The sequence below is a fragment of the Symphalangus syndactylus genome, chromosome 7 (genome assembly GCF_028878055.3).
Source record: "Symphalangus syndactylus isolate Jambi chromosome 7, NHGRI_mSymSyn1-v2.1_pri, whole genome shotgun sequence".
Lineage (NCBI taxonomy): Eukaryota > Metazoa > Chordata > Mammalia > Primates > Hylobatidae > Symphalangus > Symphalangus syndactylus.
Window position 1 is genome coordinate 7,185,682 of NC_072429.2, and position 19,900 is coordinate 7,205,581.

Consider the following 19,900-nt stretch of genomic DNA (forward strand, 5'->3'; position numbering starts at 1 on the left):
CCTGGTTAGAGGGTCCCAGGCTGCCTCACCCCTTAGGTTAGCCCAGGCTGGAGGTGATGTGGACAAGATTGGGCTTAGGCAAGACACTGCAGGGGCCCAGGGAACTGGGATCCTCCTCGACAGGTGACACCAGCCCAGAGCCAGGCGTGGGAACCCCTGCCTTAGCCCTTCCTGAATTGATCCTCAGAGCTGAGGTCAGGGACAGGTAAGACTGCAAGGTGCTTGTGTGGTCCCAGCTTTGGGGAGCAAGCAGAAGGGACAGGACCTGGCTTCCAGGGCAGATCAGGGGGTGTCGTGGAGCAGGGGTCCCTGCCATTCACAACTGTGCACTGCTCTTTATTTAAAGCCCTTCTTAAAGTTGGCATCCTTTTTAAAAATTAAATACATGTGTTTACATTTTACTTAAATAAAATCATACTTAAATGAATTACTTAAGTCTTCCCTAAATATACTTATTTAAATATATTTGCATAATTATGTAAATCAACAAACATGTATCACTTGCCATACATAGAGGATAACGACAAAGTAAATACAATGACATAAAACCATGCCCAGTCTTGCTGCACACAGGCTGCAGGCCGGGACTGCTCTCGCCCTCATTTATTGCCCCCTGCTCCTCCTCAGAGCCCTAAAGTCACTGGGTGTTGAGAGAGTCTCTGCCAGGACCAGCCCCTCCCCCTCATGGGGACCTCCAGGCACTGGAGTGCCTCCATTCTGTGTCTCTGTGACCCTGGCAGAAGTTCCTGGAGCTGGCCAAGCAGGTGGGGCAGTTCATCACCTGGAAACAAGTGGAGTGTCCCTTCGAGCAAGACCCCAGCATCACCCACTACCTGTACACCGCCCCCATCTTCAGTGAGGATGGTAAGGTAGCCCCGCAGCCCTCCTGCCTACGGGGCCACGGGACCCTGGGGTAGCCTCTCAGCCGCCATTCAGGACCCCTGCTCTGAGTAGGTTAGGGATGCTCCCTGCCCACCTGGGCTGGCTCCGGGAGGGAACCAGGAGGGCTCCATCCCCCTGGCTGGCCCGTTGCCACTCCAGGAGCACAGGATGGGCCTGAGGAGGTCCAAGCTGGGACCTCAAGGACCCCCGGGGCCAGGCTCCTCCCTGGACACAGTTTGGACACCTTCGGAATTCTAAATCAGAACCATCTACCTGTCTGACTCACTTTCCTCAGCAAAGTGGGGGTGATGATAAGAATCACCCTCGGCCAGGCACAATGGCTCACGCCTATAATCCCAGCACTTTGGGAGGCAGAGGCAGGCAGATCAGAAGGTCAAGAGTTCGAGACCAACCTAACCAACATGGTGAAACCCCGTCTCTACTAAAAATACAAAAATTAGCTGGGCGTTGTGGTGCCTGCCTGTAATCCCAGCTATTCAGGAGGCTGAGGCAGGAGAATCGCTTGAACCCCGGAGGCAGAGGTTGCAGTAAGCTGAGATCGCGCCACTGCACTCCATCCTGGGTGACAGAGTGAGACTCCGTCTCAAAAAAAAAAAAAAAAAAAAAAAGAATCACCCTCCCAGAGCTTACGTGGGGAGTGCCAAGCCTGGCACTGACTGTGTAGGCATGTATGTGTGTGCAGGTGTAACACACAGGCGCGAGGTGAGGCCTCTTTGCTGAGAGTGCCATTCATTTCTGTCCTCTCCACTAAATAAGCATTTCCATAGGATCATTTGTCGGATGTAAGTTTGCTTGCAAGCGTGCTAAGGGGGCAGGTCCCAGGGCCCCACTTTCAGGAAGCAGAAGTGGCAGAGAAGCAGGTGGCCCTATGGGCTTGAGCTGGGGTGGAACGGCCCCACGGCCAGCCACATCACCCTGAGAGGGCCTGCTCAGGATGCAGAAGACCTGGCTCCTCATCACAGCAAGCATGTCACAGAGGGACCCACACTTAGGCTCAGCGGGCATTTTCACTTTCTGCAAAAAAAAAAAAAAAAAAAAAATAGGGGAGAAGGATCTTTTAATGATTTTGCTTTGGAATACTTTCAACTTTGCCATTTTACTGTTTATATTTTGAGGCTGGGAACTTTTTGGAGGGGGTTTCGCCCATATCTGTAGCCACCTCCCCCCACTGCCACTAAGAAGCTCAGCAGCTGGTGAATAAACCTGTCTGAGCTGCTCCCACCCCAGCGAGCTGTGCGATGAGCAGGCCTCGTCGTCTCTGAGGCTCTCCTGCAGTATCTGGAAAGTGGGGTGATGCGAGAACCTGCTCCCCAGGGCCACGCTGAGAATGCCTGGAGTTGCCCAGGCAAAGCCCACACAATTACACTCAATCCCCGCTAGTGCGTTAGTTTCCTTTTGGTGCTGTCAGAAATCACCACAAACTTGGTGGCTCAAAACAATACAAATTTATCCTTATACAATTCCGGAGATCAGAGGGCTGAAATTAGTTTCCCTGGGCTAAAATCAAGGTGTCAGCAGGACTGGTTTCTTCTGGAGGCCCTGAGAGGAGAATCTATTTCCTGGCCTTTTTCAACTTCTAATGGCCACCTGTATTCCTTGGCTGTGGCCCCTTCCTTCATCTTCAAAGTGCATCACTCCGATCTCTGCTTCCATCATCACATCATCTTCTCTCCACCTTAGCCAAATCTCCCTTTGCCATCCTCTTATAAGGACACCTGTGGTTGCATTTAGGGCCCCACATATAATCCAAGATATTCTCCACATCTCCAGATCCTTCATTTAATCATGTCTGTAAGGTTCCTTTTTGCCAAGAAGGTAACATTCAAAGGTCCTGGGATTAGAACCTGGATACCTCTGGGACCATTATTCAACCTACTACCCTAATTATTATTATTATTTTTTTTTTTTTGAGGCAGAGTCTCGCTCTGTCTCCCAGGCTGGAGTGCAGTGGCTCAATCTCAGCTCGCTGCAAGCTCCACCTCCCGGGTTCACGCCATTCTCCTGCCTCAGCCTCCCGAGTAGCTGGGATTACAGGTGCCCACCACCACGCCCAGCTAATTTTTTTTGTATTTTTAGTAGAGACAGGGTTTCACCGTGTTAGCCAGGATGGTCTCGATCTCCTGACCTCATGATCTGCCCGCCTCAGCCTCCCAAAGTGCTGAGATTACAGGCGTGAGCCACCGCACCCGGCCCTACTACCCTAATTATTATGATTGTTGTCATTAGCCAGTGACCTCTTCATGGGACTTGGGCATAAAGATGAGTCAAAGACACATGAGGAGAGGCATAGAGGAGTCTCAGGGCAGAGAGGGAGAAAAGAGGGGGGCATTTTATTTACTCCTTTAGTCAACCATATGTCTTCAGAGACTGCTGTGTGCCAGGCAACAATCTGGCAGTTAACACAGACAAAACCGTGGCCCTCCTGGAGCCCCGTTAGAGAGGGGCATCTTCCATTTTTACTGTCTCTTCCTTCTGTCCCTCCCACAACCCCAAAAGAGTGGAGGAAAGTAAGGTAAGAGACCTAGGATGTATTGAGCCCCAGCTGGGTCAGTTACAGCCCCTGACAAAAACCTGCCCCTGACTTCAGCTCCAGGCTTCCCTGGCAGGGCCCACCTGGCAATTAGTCAGCCTTGAATCTCCTTGAAGCAAATGAAAATATAGAAAGTCTCAGCAAAGAAACGGAAGATATAAGGAAGAGCCAATGGGAGTTTTAGAACTGAAAAATACAATAACTGAGATGGAAAACTGAGTGAATGGGCTTAACAGCAGAATAAAGAAGGCAGAGGAAAGAATCTATGAACTGGAAGATAGAACAATAGAAATTATACAATCTGAACAACAGGGAGAAAATAGACTGAAACGGCCGGGTGTGTTGGCTCACGCCTGTAATCCCAGCACTTTGGGAGGCCAAGGTGGGCAGATCATTAGGTCAGGAGATCGAGACCATCCTGGCTAACACGGTGAAACCCCATCTCTACTAAAAATACAAAAAATTAGCCAGGCATGGTGTCGGGCACCTGTAGTCCCAGCTACTCGGGAGGCTGAGGGAGGAGAATCACTTGAACCCAGGAGGTGGAGGTTACAGTGAGCCGAGATCACGCCACTGCACTCCAGCCTGGGCGAGGAGTGAGACTGTCTCAAAAAAAAAAAAAAAAAGAAAGAAAATAGACTGAAACATATTTTCAGGGACCTGTGGGATTATAACCAAAGATCCCACACTCGTGTCATCACAATCTGTGGAGGAGAGGAAAAAGAGGGCAGGACTGAAAAAGTACTCAAAGAAATAATGGCTAGAAAGTTCCCAGAGTTGGAAAAAACATAAACCTACAGATTCAAGAAGCTGAATGATCCCCAAAAGGAAAAACTAAAGAAACCCCTACCAAGGCCCATTGTAGTCAAACTTCTGAAAACGGAAGAAAAAGAAACAAATCTTGAGGCCAAGCGCAGTGGCTCACACCTGTAATCTCAGCACTTTGGGAGGCCGAGGCAGGTGGATTGGTTGAGGCCAGGAATTCGAGACCAGCCTGACCAACCAGCCTGACCAACCAGCCTGACCAACATGGCGAAACCTCGTCTCTACTACAAATACAAAATTTAGCCAGCTGTGGTGGCACATGCCTATAATCCCAGCTACTTGGGTGGCTGAGGCACAAGAATTGCTTTAACCTGGAAGGCAAAGATTGCAGTGAGCCAAGATCGTGCCACTGCACTCCAGCCTGGGTGACAGAGCAAGACTCTGTCTCAAAGAAAAAAAAAATTAAAAAATAAATATTTTTTTTAAATATTAAAAGCACTGAGAGAGAAATGACACTTTACCCATAGGGGAAAAACACTTTGAATCATGTCAAATTTCTCATTGGAAACCAAGAGGCCAGAAGACAGTGGCACATTTTTCAACTGCCAAAAAAAAAGAACTGTCAAGCCAGAATCCTATATACAGTGAAAACATCCTTCAGGAATTAACTACAGATAAATAAAAATAGAATTCTAAAAGCTGTTCAGGTAAACCACAGGAAGACAAGAAAAATAAAACAGAGAACAAGACACAGAACAAAAAGAAAACAAAAAAATATACAAAAAGGCAGACTTAAGTCCTAACATATTAATAATTACATTAAATGTAAATGGTCTAAATACACCAAGTAAAAGAAATTGACAAAGTCAATTTTTAAAAATGATCCAACTATATGCTATCTACAACAAACTCACTTCAATATAATGATAGAGACATTTTGATAAGTAAAAAAAGAAGAAAAGATATAGCATGCTAATATTAATTAGAGGAAAGCAAGAGTAGCAATATTAATTTCAGATAAAGTACACCTTAGAAGAAAGAAAATTACCAGAAACAAGGACATTATATATTAATAATAGGGTCAGTCCCCCAAGATATAGCAATCCTAACTATGTATCCACCAAACATTAGAGCTGCAAAATTCATTAAGCAAAAGCTGATCAAACTGAAAGGTGAAATAACTAATCTACAATTACAATTGAAGATGTCAACACCCTTCTCTGAACAATTGATAGAACAACTAGACAGAAAATCAGCAAAGAAAAAGAACTCAATATCATCAAACAACAGGATCTAATCAACATTTACAGAACACTCCATACAAGTGCAGTAGAACACACATTTTAAAAAATTGCCCCCAGAATATAGACCAAGATATACCAAATCCTGAGCCTTAAAACAAGCTGAAACAAATTTAAAGTAATTGAAATCATAACACACTGTGTTCTTCAACCACAGTGGGATTAAATTATAAACAGTAGCATCAGACAACAGAAACTCTTCAAACATTTAGAAATTAAATGACACACTTGTAAATAATCCATGGATCAAAGAGGCTTATGAGAAATTAAAAAAAAAATTGAACTGACTGAAAATACAATCAAATTTGTAGGACAGCTAAAGCAGGACTGAGAGGAAATTTTATAGCAGCAAATGCATACATTAGAAAAAAGGGAAAGTTTCAAATCAATAATCTAAGTTCCCACATCAAGAATCTAGAAAAAGAAGAGCAAAATAAACTCAAAGCCAGCAGAAAGAAGGAAATAAGAGCAGAAATCAATGAACCCGTAAGCAGAAAAACAAAGTTAATCAAGGGCTGGTTCTTTGAAAAGAACAATAAAATTGTCGCCATCTAGCAAAGAACCTCTTGACAAAGAAAAGGAAAAGACACAAATTACTAATACAGTAGTCCCCCCTTATCTGTAGTTACCCTCGGTCAACCATGGTCTGAACACACTAAATGGAAAATTCCGGAAATAAGCAATTCATAAGTTTTGAATTGTGCACCATTCTGAGTAGCGTGATGAAACACACATCATCCCGCTGTGTTCCTTCTGGGACATGATTCATCCCTTTGGCCAGCATTTGTGCTGTATTTATGCTGCCCGTTAGTCACTTAGAGCCATCTCAGTTATCAGATCAACTGTCAGTGTCACTGTGCTTGTGTTCAGGTAACCCTTATTTCCTTTTTTTTTTTTTTGAGACAGAGTCTTGCTCTGTCACTCAGGCTAGAATGCAGTGGCGCAATCTTGGCTCACTGCAGCCTCTGCCTCCCGGGTTCAAGCGATTCTCCTCCCTCAGCCACCCAAGTAACTGGGATTACAGGCGTGAGCCACCATGCCCAGCTAATTTTTATATTTTTAGTAGAGACGGGGTTTCACCATGTTGACCAGGCTGGTCTCAAACTCCTGACCTCAAGTGATCCACCAGCCTCAGCCTCCCAAAGTGCTGGGATTACAGGCGTGAGCCACCGCACCTGGCAAAGTACCTGAGTAGTGATGCAGGCAATTCAGATATGGCAAAGAGAAGCTGTAAAGCACTTCCGTTAAATGATGAGGTGAAAGTTCTCAAATTAAGGGAAAAAATGGTATGCTGAGATTACTAAGATCTACAGTAAGAACAAACTTATCCATGAAATTCTGAAGAAAGAAAAATAAATTCTTGCTAGTTTTGCCGTTGCATCTCAAACTGCAAAAGTGCCTGATGAGTGCTTAGTTAAGATGGAAAGGGATCCAAGGCAAGTATATATAGGATTCTGTACTATCTGCAGTTTCAGGCAGCCACCAGGGGCCTTAGAATGTATCCCCCACAGATAATAGGGGACTGTTGTACCAGGACTAAAACAGGGTATCACTAACGACTACAGACATTGAAAAGATAATAAGGGAATACAACAAACAACGTCACACACATGAATTTAACAATTTAAATGAAATGGACTAATTCCTTAAAAAACACCAATTACTACAACTTGACATAAAATAGATAATTTGAATAGCCCTGTAACTATTAAATAAATTGAATTTATAATTTTAAAACTCCCAAAAATGAAGTCTACAGGCTCAAATGGTTACACTGGAGACTTCTACCAAATGCTTAAAGAATTAACACCAATTCTCCACAATCTCTTCCAGAAAGTGGCAGAGGAGGGAGCCTCCTGATTCATTTTATGACGCCAATTGTCTTAGTCAGTTTGAGCTGCCATAACGAAATACCTTAGACTGGGTAATTCATAAACAACAGACATTTACTTACCACTGAGTTAAATATATATATATATATATATATTCTACAGTTTCAGAGGCTGGAAATCCAAGATCAAGGCAGATGCTATGTCTGGTGAGGGCTGCTCTCTGCTTCCAAGGTGGAGCCTTCTTGCTGTGTCTTCACATGGCAGAAGGGGCAAATGCTGTGTCCTCATATGGCAGATGGGCAAAAAGGGGCCAGACTGGCTCCCTCCAGCCCTTTTATAAGGGCACTAATCCCATCCACGAGGGTAGAACCTCATGGCCTAATCGCCTCCTACAGACCCCACCTGTTAGTTAACACTGTTGCATTAGGGATTATGTTTCAACATGAATTTTTCAGGGGCACAAACATTCAAACCCTGGCACCAGTATTACCCTGATACTAAAACCAAAGACAGTCCAAAAAAAGAAAATATAGGCCAATATCCCTCATGAATATAGACACAAGAATCCTTAACAAAATAAGCAAATAGAGTTCAGCAATGTGTAAAAATAATTATACATCATGACTAAGTGGGTTCATTCCAAGGATGCAAAGCTGTTCAATATTTGAAATTCAATCAGTGTAATTCACTATACTAAACAGCTAAAGAAGAAAAGACACATGATTATATTAATCAATGCAGAAAAGGCATTTGACAAATTTCTACATGCATTTATGGTAAAAACTCTCAGAAACTAGTAATAGAAGGGAATTTATCAGCATGACAAGTTGCATCTACAGAAACGCTTCTGCAAACATTATATTTAACAGTGGAAGATTTAATGCTTTCCTCCTAAGACCAGTAACAAGGAAAGATGTTCACTCTTCCCCACTCTCAGTCATCATAGTAATGGAAGATCTAGTTGGTGCAATAAGGCAAGAACAGGAAATAACACACAAATCAGAAAGAAAAATTAACACTGTCCCTATTTGCAGATGATGAGGAAAAAAAATCCCAAGGAATCTACAAAAACCCCTAGAACTAATAAGGGAGTTCAGCAAGGTTGCAGGATACAAGACACACGTGCAAAAATCAGCCGTGTTTCTACGTATGAGCAATAAACATGTGCACGCTGAAACTAGAATTATAACACCATTTACAGTCACTCACATGAAATATGTAGGTGGAAATCTAATAGAACATGCACAGGACATGTGTGCTAAAAGTTAACGCTGATGGGCCAGATGCGGTGGCTCACGCCTGTAATCCCAGCACTCTGGGAGGCCGAGGCGGGTGGATCACAAGGTCAGGAGACCGAGACCATCCTGACTAACATGGTGAAACCCTGTCTCTACTAAAAATACAAAAAATTAGCCGGGCGTGGTGGTGGGCACCTGTAGTCCCAGCTACTCGGGAGGCTGAGGCAGGAGAATGGTGTGAACCCAGGAGGCGGAGCTTGCAGTGAGCCGAGATCACGCCACTGCTCTCCAGCCTGGGCGACAGAGCGAGACTCCGTCTCAAAAAAAAAAAAAAAAAAGTTAATGCTGATGAAAGAAATCAAGGAAGATGTAGATAAGTGGAGACATAGGATGTTCACGAACGCAACGACTGCATAGCAAAGGTATTAATTCTCCTCCCAGAATTTAAGTACAGGTTTAATGCAATTCCTACCCAAATCTCAGCAACACTCTTTGTAAGATAGAGACAAGATTCTCCTAAAATTTGTATGGGAAGTCAAAGGAACTAGAATTGCTAAAACAATCTTGAAAAGGATTCATGGGAAGAATGAGTCTGCTTGATGTTAAGGCTGATATGATAGAGCTACAGTCAATAAGACAGCACAGTATTAGGGGAGGGATCGACGCATGGATCAATGGGACAAATAGAGAACGCAGAAAGAGACCCACACAAATATACCAGGTGATTTTTGACAAAAACAAAACAAAACAAAAAAAACTCAATGGAGGAAACCTAGCCCTCCAACAAACAGTGCCGGAGCATCCGGACATCCACAGACCAAAACATGAACCCCAGCCCAAGCCTCACACCGTATACAAATAATTAGCTCAGCATGGATCACAGACTAAAATGGAAAATGTAAGCCTATACAACTTTTAGCAGGGAAAAGGAAGAGATAATCCTCAGAATATAGGGCTAAAGAGTTTCTTATTCCAAATATGCCACTATGATATGACCCAGCCATTGCATTCTTGGGCAGTTAGTTATTCTAGAGAAATGAAGACTCATGTATTTACACATCATTTGAAGTGAGTTTCACACAAAAGCAAAAGCCCTCACGCAAATATTATAGAGCTACAGTCATTAAGACAGCACAGTATTAGGGGAGGGATGGACGCGTGGATCAATGGGACAGAATAGAGAACCCAGAAAGAGACCCACGGAAATATACCAGGTGTAGAACAGATTATTATCATCTGGGTGTAGAACAGGTTATTATCATCAACCGTAATTGTGAAATTTCACTTCATTTTCTGTCTAGGTCTTTATTTGGCTTCTTATGAAAGTGAGAGCCCAGAGAACCAAACAGAAAAAGAGAGATGGAAAGCTCTAAGGTGAGTCTTCGCGCCGAGATGGGACCTGGGGGCTGCTTGGGACTAGGACAGGGCCGAGGGGCTTCAGAGTTACCCAGGTCACCAGCCTCCTGGGAGCCTGAGCAGCCCACAGTGGGGATCAAGCCACGGTCATAGGGATGAAGAGAGGAGGCTGAGCCTGTGACTCCCCCATGGCTGGTGGCTGCCTCTGTGGGCAGTCAAGATGCATGTTCCAGGGACAGGGACTCCCAGTCTATATTTTTATGCCAGACAGTGGGACACACACCCCACCTCCTTCTTGCTCGGCGTGTTAACACATCCGAGTGGCAGTCGGAAATGATCCATGGCAATGGACCTCCAGGGCTGAGACACGGGGATTTGCAGAACACCCCTCTGGGGCAGGAAGCCGGCTCTCCTCAGCGCACTGAGAAAGTGACTGTGCTGGAGAGTAGTCTAACTGGGGTGGGGAGCTCCAGGCTCTCACCGCTCCCGACACGCTTAAATCTGCAGATCTTCTATTCTGGGGAAGACATGAAAGCGCTGAGCTGAGGGTCGAGGAAGAGATGGAGCCCGCAGAAGCCGTCCACAGCCCTGCCTCAGTGGCCCAGCGGGCAGAGGTTGGGGAGCGCCTCGCTACTTTGCGAACGCCGACCCCGTGGCCTGCTGCCCCCCACAGTGGCCATACGGGCACAGGAGACCTTTTGTGGGACTTCGGCCCTGGCAGGACCCAGGGCCTCCAGACGTGCGGGCGGCACATGCCTTGGGGACATCCTGCCTTCAGGACCATGGGGCCTGGTCAGCCTGTCCATCCTCAGCAAGGGCACAGCACTGCCCCAGAGGGTGGGGCCACTGCAAGCTCGAGACCTTGCTTGGTGACATGTGCCACTTTGGCCACCACCCACAGTCTGTCACCAGGTGGCTTGGGAACTGCTGGAGCCACAGCAGGCATCACGGTGCGACGTGAGATGCCTGCGCCAGCCCCGAGCCCACTGGCAGCCACTGCCATTCCGCCCATGGTCCCTCACCCTGCCCTGCCGACGAGCTTGTCTCTGCAGCCCCAGGTACCCCCTTCCTGGATGCTGCTGGCCCCAGGAGATAGCTTTCTGGTGACAGCTGTGGAACGCATCAGCAGGACAAACTGGACACATGATGTTACAGTGTGTCCACAGCAGTCCTGCCACCCAGCCCCCTTGTAAAACTCTGGTCACTATAAACACACCCGTACACCCCGCCTATCCACGTCCACCCCATGTCGCTGACCTGCCAGCCTGAGATGACCTTTGGCCAGGATGCCTGGCAGGTTTTCAACTCAGCCCAGGGACTGTTGTAGCCACAGTTCAGGCATGGGACCAGGTAACCGTTTCCCATCCAGAGACCCCGTGTCGTGCTCACAGAGCCTGGTGCGTGGTGGATGCTCGGTTAACCTTTGGTAAGGGATACGCACAGCCTTGCCTGTGCCTGGTGCCCCCTGTCCAGAGCAGGGCGTGCGGAAGCCGACAAAACCCCCTTGGCCCACCAGCAGGCCCCTCCCACAGCCCCGCCCTGTCTGTTTCCAGCCCCTCACAAACAGCCAGCAAGCAGTGGGCCGGGGAGCAGCCGAGACCCCACCTGACACGTGACAAGGTCATCTAGCCAGGAAGTCAGGGAGTGAGTGCAATTTGCACCCCCTTTCCTGGTCAGGGCCTGCTGGGTGGCGGGTGGGTTGGGGAGGGAGCGCTGGGGTGCACTGACCCACCCTGGCCGGCTCTAGGCCACGTCAGGCCCCTCAGCGGTGGAGTCCTACTCAGTATCAGACTTGGCTGTCTGGACTTGGGTCCCATCTGGGGAACAGGCAGAGACAGGGCCACCAGCAGCCGGTGCCTCAGCCAACTCAGGGTTTCTGCCTGGTGAGCCAGGACCACAGCAAGGCCCCAGAAGGGCCCAGCAGAGGCACGGGGCCTGCACATCGGGGCCAGGCAGAATCTGCCCTGCACCACCCCAGCCCACCTCTTCCATCTGAGACCCCAGGGAGGGCGGGTAGTGTGGAGAGGTGGGGGCAGGGCTCCCGCAGGGCCTGGGCAGAGCCCTGGGGGCCAAACCCCAGGAGTTTGGGGGGTTCCAGGAGCTGGTTAGAGCCACCTTCTCACCCTCATCCCCACCTGACACCCTCAGTCCCTGGCACTCCTTGGGCAACATGAGTAAAGCCCCCTCCAGAGGTCAGCGGGGACCGTCCCTGCCTCCTGGCCGCACCAGTATGCTGTTCCCACTGCCTGACGTGCTGTTCCCTGCTTTGTCAATCCAGTCAGAGCTGCAGCCTCAGGTGCAGGGCCCATCTCCCAGAAGCCATTCCTGGCAGCAGCCCCCCAGTGGCCCAGCCCAGGATGGGTAATCAGGAGGATGGCCAGGTGAAGCTGGGGGCCCCGAGGCTCACCCCAGCAGGGGAGGCTCTGGGGCAGGAGGGAAGGAGGCAGCCCACAGCCAGCCCCGTGGAGAAGGCAGGGCTGGGGGCTCAGGCTGAGCACCTTTGTGCCTCAGGATCCTCCGAGGGGCCTTCAGCCTGGCTCTGCACCCCTCTGAGCAGCTGCTAGGTGCCAGGCCCTGGTGCGGCCAGAGGGCACGAGCTCCCTCAGAGGACCCACCCAGACACCGTGTGCCTTCTCCAGGTGCAGCCTCGGGGCCCAGGGAGGCCTTGCTCACAGCCACACAGTCTGCTCCTTGGCTCAGAGGCGTCTTTGTCCTCTTGTAGTCCCGGCTCCAGTGTCATGGCCAGCCAGATGGGACGGCCCCCAGGGGCTCCAAAGGGCAGGGCCTGTGCCTGCGGGCAGATGTCAGCAGCACAGGTGGTGCCCAGGACTAATGCCTGTGAGTTCAATGTGGCACTAGGTGATGCAAACCCCCAACACCACTCAGTCGAACCGCAGGGAGGGAGCTGGGGTGGGGTGGAGCCTGCAGACTGGAAGATTCTTCCCTGGCTGGGGCTTGCCTCAGAGGCCTTGGGCCTGGCTGGGGTTCCAAATTGATTCATTCTCACATGGGGGACCCATGGGTTCTCTGACACCCTTGCCCCCCATCACTGCATCACTGGGGACTGCCCCCCACCCCAAGCAGTTCCTTGGGAAATGGTGTCTTGGTTCTGGCTGCTGTAACAGAATACCAGAGGCTGGTAGTTTATAAACAATGGGAATGAACTGCTCACAGTTCTGGGGGCTGGGAAGTCCAAGATCAAGGCACCGGCTGATTCAGTGTCTGGCCCCTCACAGGTGGTGCCGCCTGCATGCCCTCACACGGAAGGGGTATGCAGCTGCCTCCAGCCCCTCTTCTGAGGGCACTAAGCCCATTCACAAGGGCCGCTCCCCCAGGACTTACCCACTCCCCAAAAGACCCCACCTCTTAATACCCTCATGCTGGGGATTCCGTTTCAACGTGGGAATTTAGGGGGTCACCAGCATTAGACCACAGCAGGCATTTCCATTGTGGTCAGCAACTTAGCCTGGGAACCCAGCCCCATCCAGCCTTCCACAAAATCCATGCAGCCCCCAGGGCAGAACCCCAGATAACCTCAGAGGTGTGAGTAGGGCTGCCCCAGGGACTGCCACAGTCCCTTCCCTAACAACTCAGGGACAGATAAACAAACGCTGACATGGCCCCTCATCCTTCACAGCCCTCAGGCAGGCATCACACCTCAAGCCTCTGCATCTCCCAACCCTGCAGGGCTCCTGAGTGGTTCTCCAGGAGGGGCAACCCCCTCACCCCTTGGAAGTGCCCCGTGTACCCACAACACCCTCCGAGCAATGCCCTCCCCAGTTTCTAGCTCCCAACCACTGACTCACCCACCCATGGGTCAAGGAGGTGAGCAGCTGGGATCACAGTCAAGAGCCCCACTTGGGATGTGCCTCAGCTGGGCCGGGTGCCTGACAACGTCTTCTTCAGCATCTTCAGCATCCCACCCTGGGCCTCCAGGTAGGACAGGAGAGATGGGAAGTTTAAGTGGAATGAAGGGATCTAAGGCATAAGCTACCCCCACTACAGACCAACAGACCTTTACCCAGTGGGCAAAGCTGACAGCAGTTCAGCAAAGGAGGAGGCGGAAATCCCACGTGTTGGGGCAGAGGCCAATGGTAAAGAACCCACAGGACAGACCAAGGAGCTTGAAGTTTACCCCAAAGGCTCTAGGGGAGCCAGGGAAGAGTTCTGGGGGTGGCAGTAACATGGTCAGTTTTAAAAAGATCTCTCATAGCTTTTGACCCAACACTTCCACTTTTACAACCTAAACTCAGCGAAAAAACCTGAGATCAGCACATTATTTGCACAGTGGAGATGTCACAAATGACCTCCATAGTCCTGCTCCTGTGCCAGCAGATTCGCCCCTCAGCCCAGCCCAGCACCCGCTCCTGTGCCAGCACGCGGATTCGCCCCTCAGCCCAGCCCAGCACCTGCTCCTGTGCCAGCACGTGGATTCGCCCCTCAGCCCAGCCCAGCACCTGCTCCTGTGCCAGCATGCGGATTCGCCCCTCAGCCCAGCCCAGCACCTGCTCCTGTGCCAGCACATGGATTCGCTCCTCAGCCCAGCCCAGCACCTGCAGAGCCCAGTCGAAGGCCCCCAAACAGCAGGAGCTCGAACCCTTTCTTGCAGCCCCAGTGGGAGATGGGTGTGTGCTCCTGGCCCTATGCAGGATGGGCTGACAGCAAGGGGCTGGTGGGACAGTAAGACTAGTGCATCCACTGGGCCCGGTGGCTCACACCTGTAATCCCAGCACTTTGGGAGGGCAAGGCGGGTGGATCACTTGAGGTCAGGAGTTCAAGACCAGCATGGCCAACATGGTGAAAACTCGTCTTTACTAAAAAATACAAAAAATTAGCTGGGTGGGGTGGCGCGTGCCTGTAATCACAGCTACTCAGAAGGCAGAAGTGGGAGAATCACTGGAACCTGGGAGGCAGAGGTTGCAGTGAGCCAAGATTGTGCCACTGCACTCCAGCCTGGAGAGACAGCAAGATGCCGTTTAAAAAAAAAAAAAAAAAAAGGAAGGGAGGGAGGGAAGGAAAGAAGACAGGAAGGAAGGAAGACAGGAAAGAAGGAACGGAGGGAAGGAAAGGAGGGAGGGAGGGAAGGGAGGGAGGGGAGGGAAGGAAGGGAGGGAGGGAGGGAGGGAAGGGAGGGAAGGAAGGAAGGAAAACAGGAAGGGAGGGAGGGAGGGAAGGAAGACAGGAAGGAAGGAAGACAAGAAAGAAGGAACGAAGGGAGGGACGGAGGGAAGGGAGGGAGGGAGGGAGGGAAGGGAGGGAAGGAAGAGAGGGAGGGAGGGAGGGAAGGGAGGGAGGGAGGGAGGGAAGGAAGAGAGGGAGGGAGGGAAGGAAGGAAGGAAGGAAGGAAGGAAGGAAGGAAGGAAGACTAGTGCCTCATAGGGGGCAGAAAACTTCTCAATGAATTCCTCGCTCCTATTGCTTTTGTGGACAGTTGCACCCCAGTATTTAAATAATGATTTATCCTTCTTCTGGATTGAAATATAAATGAAGGCCAGGCATGGTAGCTCACGCCTATAATCCCAGCACTTTGGGAGGCTGAGGTGGGTGAATCACTTGAGCCCAGATGTTCGAGACCAACCTGGGCAACACAGTGAGACCCCATCTCTACAAAAAATTTAAAAATTAGCTAGGCATGGTGGTAATAGTATATACCTGTGCTCCCAGCCACTCGGGAAGCTGAGGTGGGAGGATCGCTTGAGCCCGGGAGGTCGAGGCTGCAGTGAGCTAATTGCATCACTGCATTCCAGCCTGTGTAGCAGAGTAAGATCCTGTCTCAAAAAAAAAGAAAGAAAAGAAACATAAATGAAACACAGCAATTTAGAGCACAGTATGGTTTAAATCAGGAGCCGTTAGCACTCACGCAGACAACCTCTTCATCTAGAACACATCTTTATAGTTGATGGTTTGATCTTACACATCGAGACCCTTCACAGGAAACCGGCCAGGAGGCTGCTGAAGACCTGGATAAAGGGTCTGTGGGCAACACTCAGAGAGAAGGTAACTGAGCCCTGGAAATTCAAATGTTTACAGGTTGAAGAAATAAGGAAAATCCATCAAGGGCATTGAGAAAGAGTTTCTGGAAGTTAAGAAGGAAACCACAGAAGAGACAGAAGCTGTTAAAGAAAGACTCGAGAAGCAGCAGCCACCCAACTGCGTCACATGCTGCTGAGAACGTCCAATAAGAACCAGGAGCTGGCCTGGGGGTTGGGCAATGTGGACATTAATAGTGACCTCAAAAGAAGGAATTTCAGTGAAATGTTGGGGATGAAAGTCTGCCTGAAGATGATTCCAAAGCAGATGGAAAGACCAACCATCCAATGGAAAAATGGGTAAGAAATGGTTCACAGAAGAGGAAATATACCTAGCTCGAACGTGTAAAAAGATGCTTATGGTGGCCAGGTGCAGCGGCTCACGCCTGTAATCCCAGCACTTTGGGAGGCTGAGATGGGTGGATCACAAGGTCAGGAGATCGAGACCATCCCGGCTAACATAACCCCATCTCTACTAAAAATACAAAAAATTAGCCGGGCATGGTGGCACATGCCTGTAATCCCAGCTATTTGGGAGGCTGAGGCAGGAGAATCACTTGAACCCTGGGGGCAGAGGTTGCAGTGAGCTGAGATCGTGCCACTGTATTCCAGCCTGGGCAACGAGAGCAAGACTTCGTCTCAAAAAAAAAAAAAAAAAAAAAATTACAAATATGTGGATGCCGTGACACGGCAATGTCACCTCTAGCAAGTGATCTTCCCTTCACCCTTACACGCCTTCAAATGAAGTCTGCATACGGCTATTCGTCACAGCAGTGTTTGACAGCAAAAGATTGGAAACAACCCATGTCCATAAATAGGAAGCCAGGAAAATACATCCCTGTGTGCCTCCCCATTGAATACTCTGCAGCTGTAATAAGGATGCTTCATGTACTGACGTGGAAAGGCACCCTCACCCCACGATGGACGTACCAGCCCACCAGCATGGTTCAGTGGCCCCACAAATCCTTGCCAACACTCAGCATCAGGATTACGTTCCTGCAGCAAGATATATGCCACCAAAATGAGGAAATAAACCAAGAAAGATGATGTGGGTCAGCAGTCACAGGACCCAAAGCAGGGAGAGAACAGGAAGTCCTGGGAGACAGCCTCTTATCAGCACCCAGCAGATGACGGCCCGTGGGAGGACAGAGCTCCAGGAGAAGCCCAAATGGTGAGAGAGCTGGCAGGCATGACTGTCCTGATCCTTACCACAGGGTGCCTCTGCGGAACAGAAAACATGAAAGGAAGGGGGAGTGGGAATGGTAGCTGCTGTTAAAACCCTCTTAACACTATGAAGTACTTTTAAGTACTACTTTGATTTTTTTTAATTGATTTTAAGTTGGGCATGGTGGCTCATGCCTATAGTTCCAGCACTTTGGGAGGCAGGAGGATAACTTGAGGCCAGGCGTTCAAGACCAGCCTGGGCAACATAGTGAGACCTTGTCTCTACAAAAAATTTAAAAATTAGCCAGGTGTAGTGGCGCACACCTGTAGTCCCAGCTACTTGGGAGGCTGAGGGAGGGGGATAGCTTGAGCCCAGGAGTTCAAGGCTGTGGTGAGCTATAATTGAGCCACTGCCCTCCAGCCTGAGTGATAGAATGAGACCCTGTCTCCCGTCCCCCCAGAAAAACATTTTACACCCAAAAAGTACAGTAAATCACTGTAGGGGGTAGGGTAGAGCTCCCAAATCTGAGAGGGTCTATAGCCCAGCAAGAGAGCTCTGCACCCACAGAAATGAGCAGGAAAACGGGAAGGAGAGTACACAGACAGCAAAAGGTGGGTCTCTCTCAAATGTGATGTTCCTCCAAAATAATAGCATCCCGGACACACGCAGCTACCAGAGGAGGAAACGCCCTGGGGCCCAGGCTCAGGGAGGGAGAGCCAGGGAGCTCCTCAGGGCAGTGAGGATGAAGGGGATTTGCCAAGCATCAGGAGCAGGAATCTCAAAGGGCAGCAGAGGAGAGGAGCCGAGGGAGCCCTATGGACCCCCTTCCCAGCAGAACGAGTGCAAGGGGTAAAAAGGATATTTTTAAGTCTCCGGAAATTGTCTTTTTTTTTTTTTTTTTTTTTTTTTGAGACGGAGTCTCACTCTGTGGCCCAGGCTGGAGTGCGGTGGCGCAATTTCGGCTCACTGCAACCTCCGCCTCCTGGGTTCAAGCAATTCTCCTGCCTCAGCCTCCTAAGTAGCTGGGATTACAGGCGCCTGCCGCCACGCCTGGCTATATTTTTTTTGTATTTTTAGTAGAGACAGGGTTTCACCATGTTGGCCAGGCTGGTCTCGAACTCCTGACCTCATGATCTGCCTGCCTCCGCCTCCCAAATGCTGGGATTACAGGTGTGAGCCACCACACCCAGCCCGGAAATTGTCTTAAAAGAATAGACCAAATGAAGAAAAATTGATTCAAGAAAAATCTACCGAAGCTCAGTAAGAACAGTGAGCACTATGACATTTGAACTGTCACCACTTCCTCCATCCTCACTCTCAGCTCAGAGTGACAAAAGCTCTGTGCCAGGTGGGTGCAGCCAACAACACAAAGCTCTCTGTCCCCCAGCTCCCGGGCAAGGCTACCCTATCTCCACGGGAGAGTCGGGCTGCCAGCATCTCACCCCGCACCGCCCAGCTCTGTGTTAGAAGCTAAATCCGGAGCGAGTGCAGCTGCGAGGTCAGGGCCCCCTCCTCCACTCAGCCCCTCCATTGCAGAGTGGAGACTCTGCCCTAGGGGCTTCAGTCTGAGAACACTGAGTCAGGCTGTGGAGCCAGGGTGGAAATTCTGTGCTGGGAGAGGCAAGCCAGGAAGATCAGAGGCTGCAGTCCCTACCCAATCCACTCATCAAGCAAGGGTGTCACTCTGAGAAAGTGGGCCATTGTCCCTACCACCCACAATGAAGCAGTGACTGAGAAATTTTGCCCAGGAGAGGAGAGGCAAGGCACAGGACAGACAGCTTCTGAGCGCTCCCCAAAGGAATTGCCTTTGAACACAGTGTAGGTAAGTTCAAGGCTAAGGGCACTCAAAAAACAGTAGAGAGGCTAGGTGCAGAGGCCGCGCCTGTAATCCTAGCACTTTAAGAGGCTGAGGCAGGCGGATCACCCGAGCTCAGAAGTTCCAGGCCAGCCTGGCCAACATGGTGAAACCCCGTCTTTTTTTTTTTTTTTTTTTTTGAGACGGAGTCTCGCTCTGTCGCCCCGGCTGGAGTGCAGTGGCGCAATCTCGGCTCACTGCAAACTCTGCCTCCCAGGTTCATGCCATTCTCCTGCCTCAGCGTCCCGAGTAGCTGGGACTACAGGCGCCTACCACCACGCCCGGCTAATTTTTTGTATTTTCAGTAGAGACGGGGTTTCACTGTGTTAGCCAGGATGGTCTCGATCTCCTGACCTCGTGATCCATCCGCCTTGGCCTCCCAAAGTGCTGGGATTACAGGCGTGAGCCACCGTGCCCGGCCTGAAACCCCGTCTTTACCAAAAATATAAAAAATTAGCCTGGTGTGGTGGCACACGCCTGTAATCCCAGCTACTTGGGAGGCTGAGGCAGGAGAATCGTTTCAACCCAGGAGACGGAGGTTGCAGTGAGCCGAGATTGTGCCGCTACACTCCAGCCTGGGCGACAGAGCTGGACTGTCTAAAAACGATAGAGATCGTGTTGGTAAGCGATTAACAGGTAACTAGTAGCTTCAACAGAGCAACAAGCTAAACCATAAGCCAGCCAATTTACCAGATAGAACCATGGAGAAAAGCAGCCACGAAGAGCCCTCCTGGGGTCAGAATGAACCTCAAAGACTGGCCTGGAACACTGCCGCTGCAGAGGCACCTGCATTTAATTGAATCAAACTGTGGAGAAATGTTCATCCTAGGACCTTGTCATCATCCAGAGCAATCATCCAGCAATTGGTGGCGCCTAACAGTTGGTGCGAGACCAACAAAGGCAGACAGTTAACAGAATTATGAGGG

The 19,900-nt window shown here is 49.8% G+C and overlaps 1 protein-coding gene across 7 annotated transcripts in view; it reads left to right on the forward strand.

Moving 5' to 3' along the window:
- The window catches only part of RASGEF1C (RasGEF domain family member 1C), a 109,658-nt gene extending 98,503 nt beyond the window's left edge, over positions 1 to 11,155 (forward strand). For 5 of the 7 annotated variants that reach the window (XM_055284929.2, XM_055284931.2, XM_063642491.1 and 2 more), the window contains 3 exons: positions 741 to 864; positions 9,871 to 9,943; positions 10,433 to 10,543. In XM_055284929.2, the coding sequence (XP_055140904.1) occupies positions 741 to 864; positions 9,871 to 9,943; positions 10,433 to 10,457 (222 nt within the window). In that variant the 3' untranslated portion in view covers positions 10,458 to 10,543. Of the gene's footprint in view, positions 1 to 627; positions 684 to 740; positions 865 to 9,870; positions 9,944 to 10,432 lie in introns of those variants that run through there. The other 2 variants (XM_055284930.2, XM_063642493.1) reach the window with 2 other exon arrangements.
- Positions 11,156 to 19,900: the final 8,745 nt, after the last annotated feature.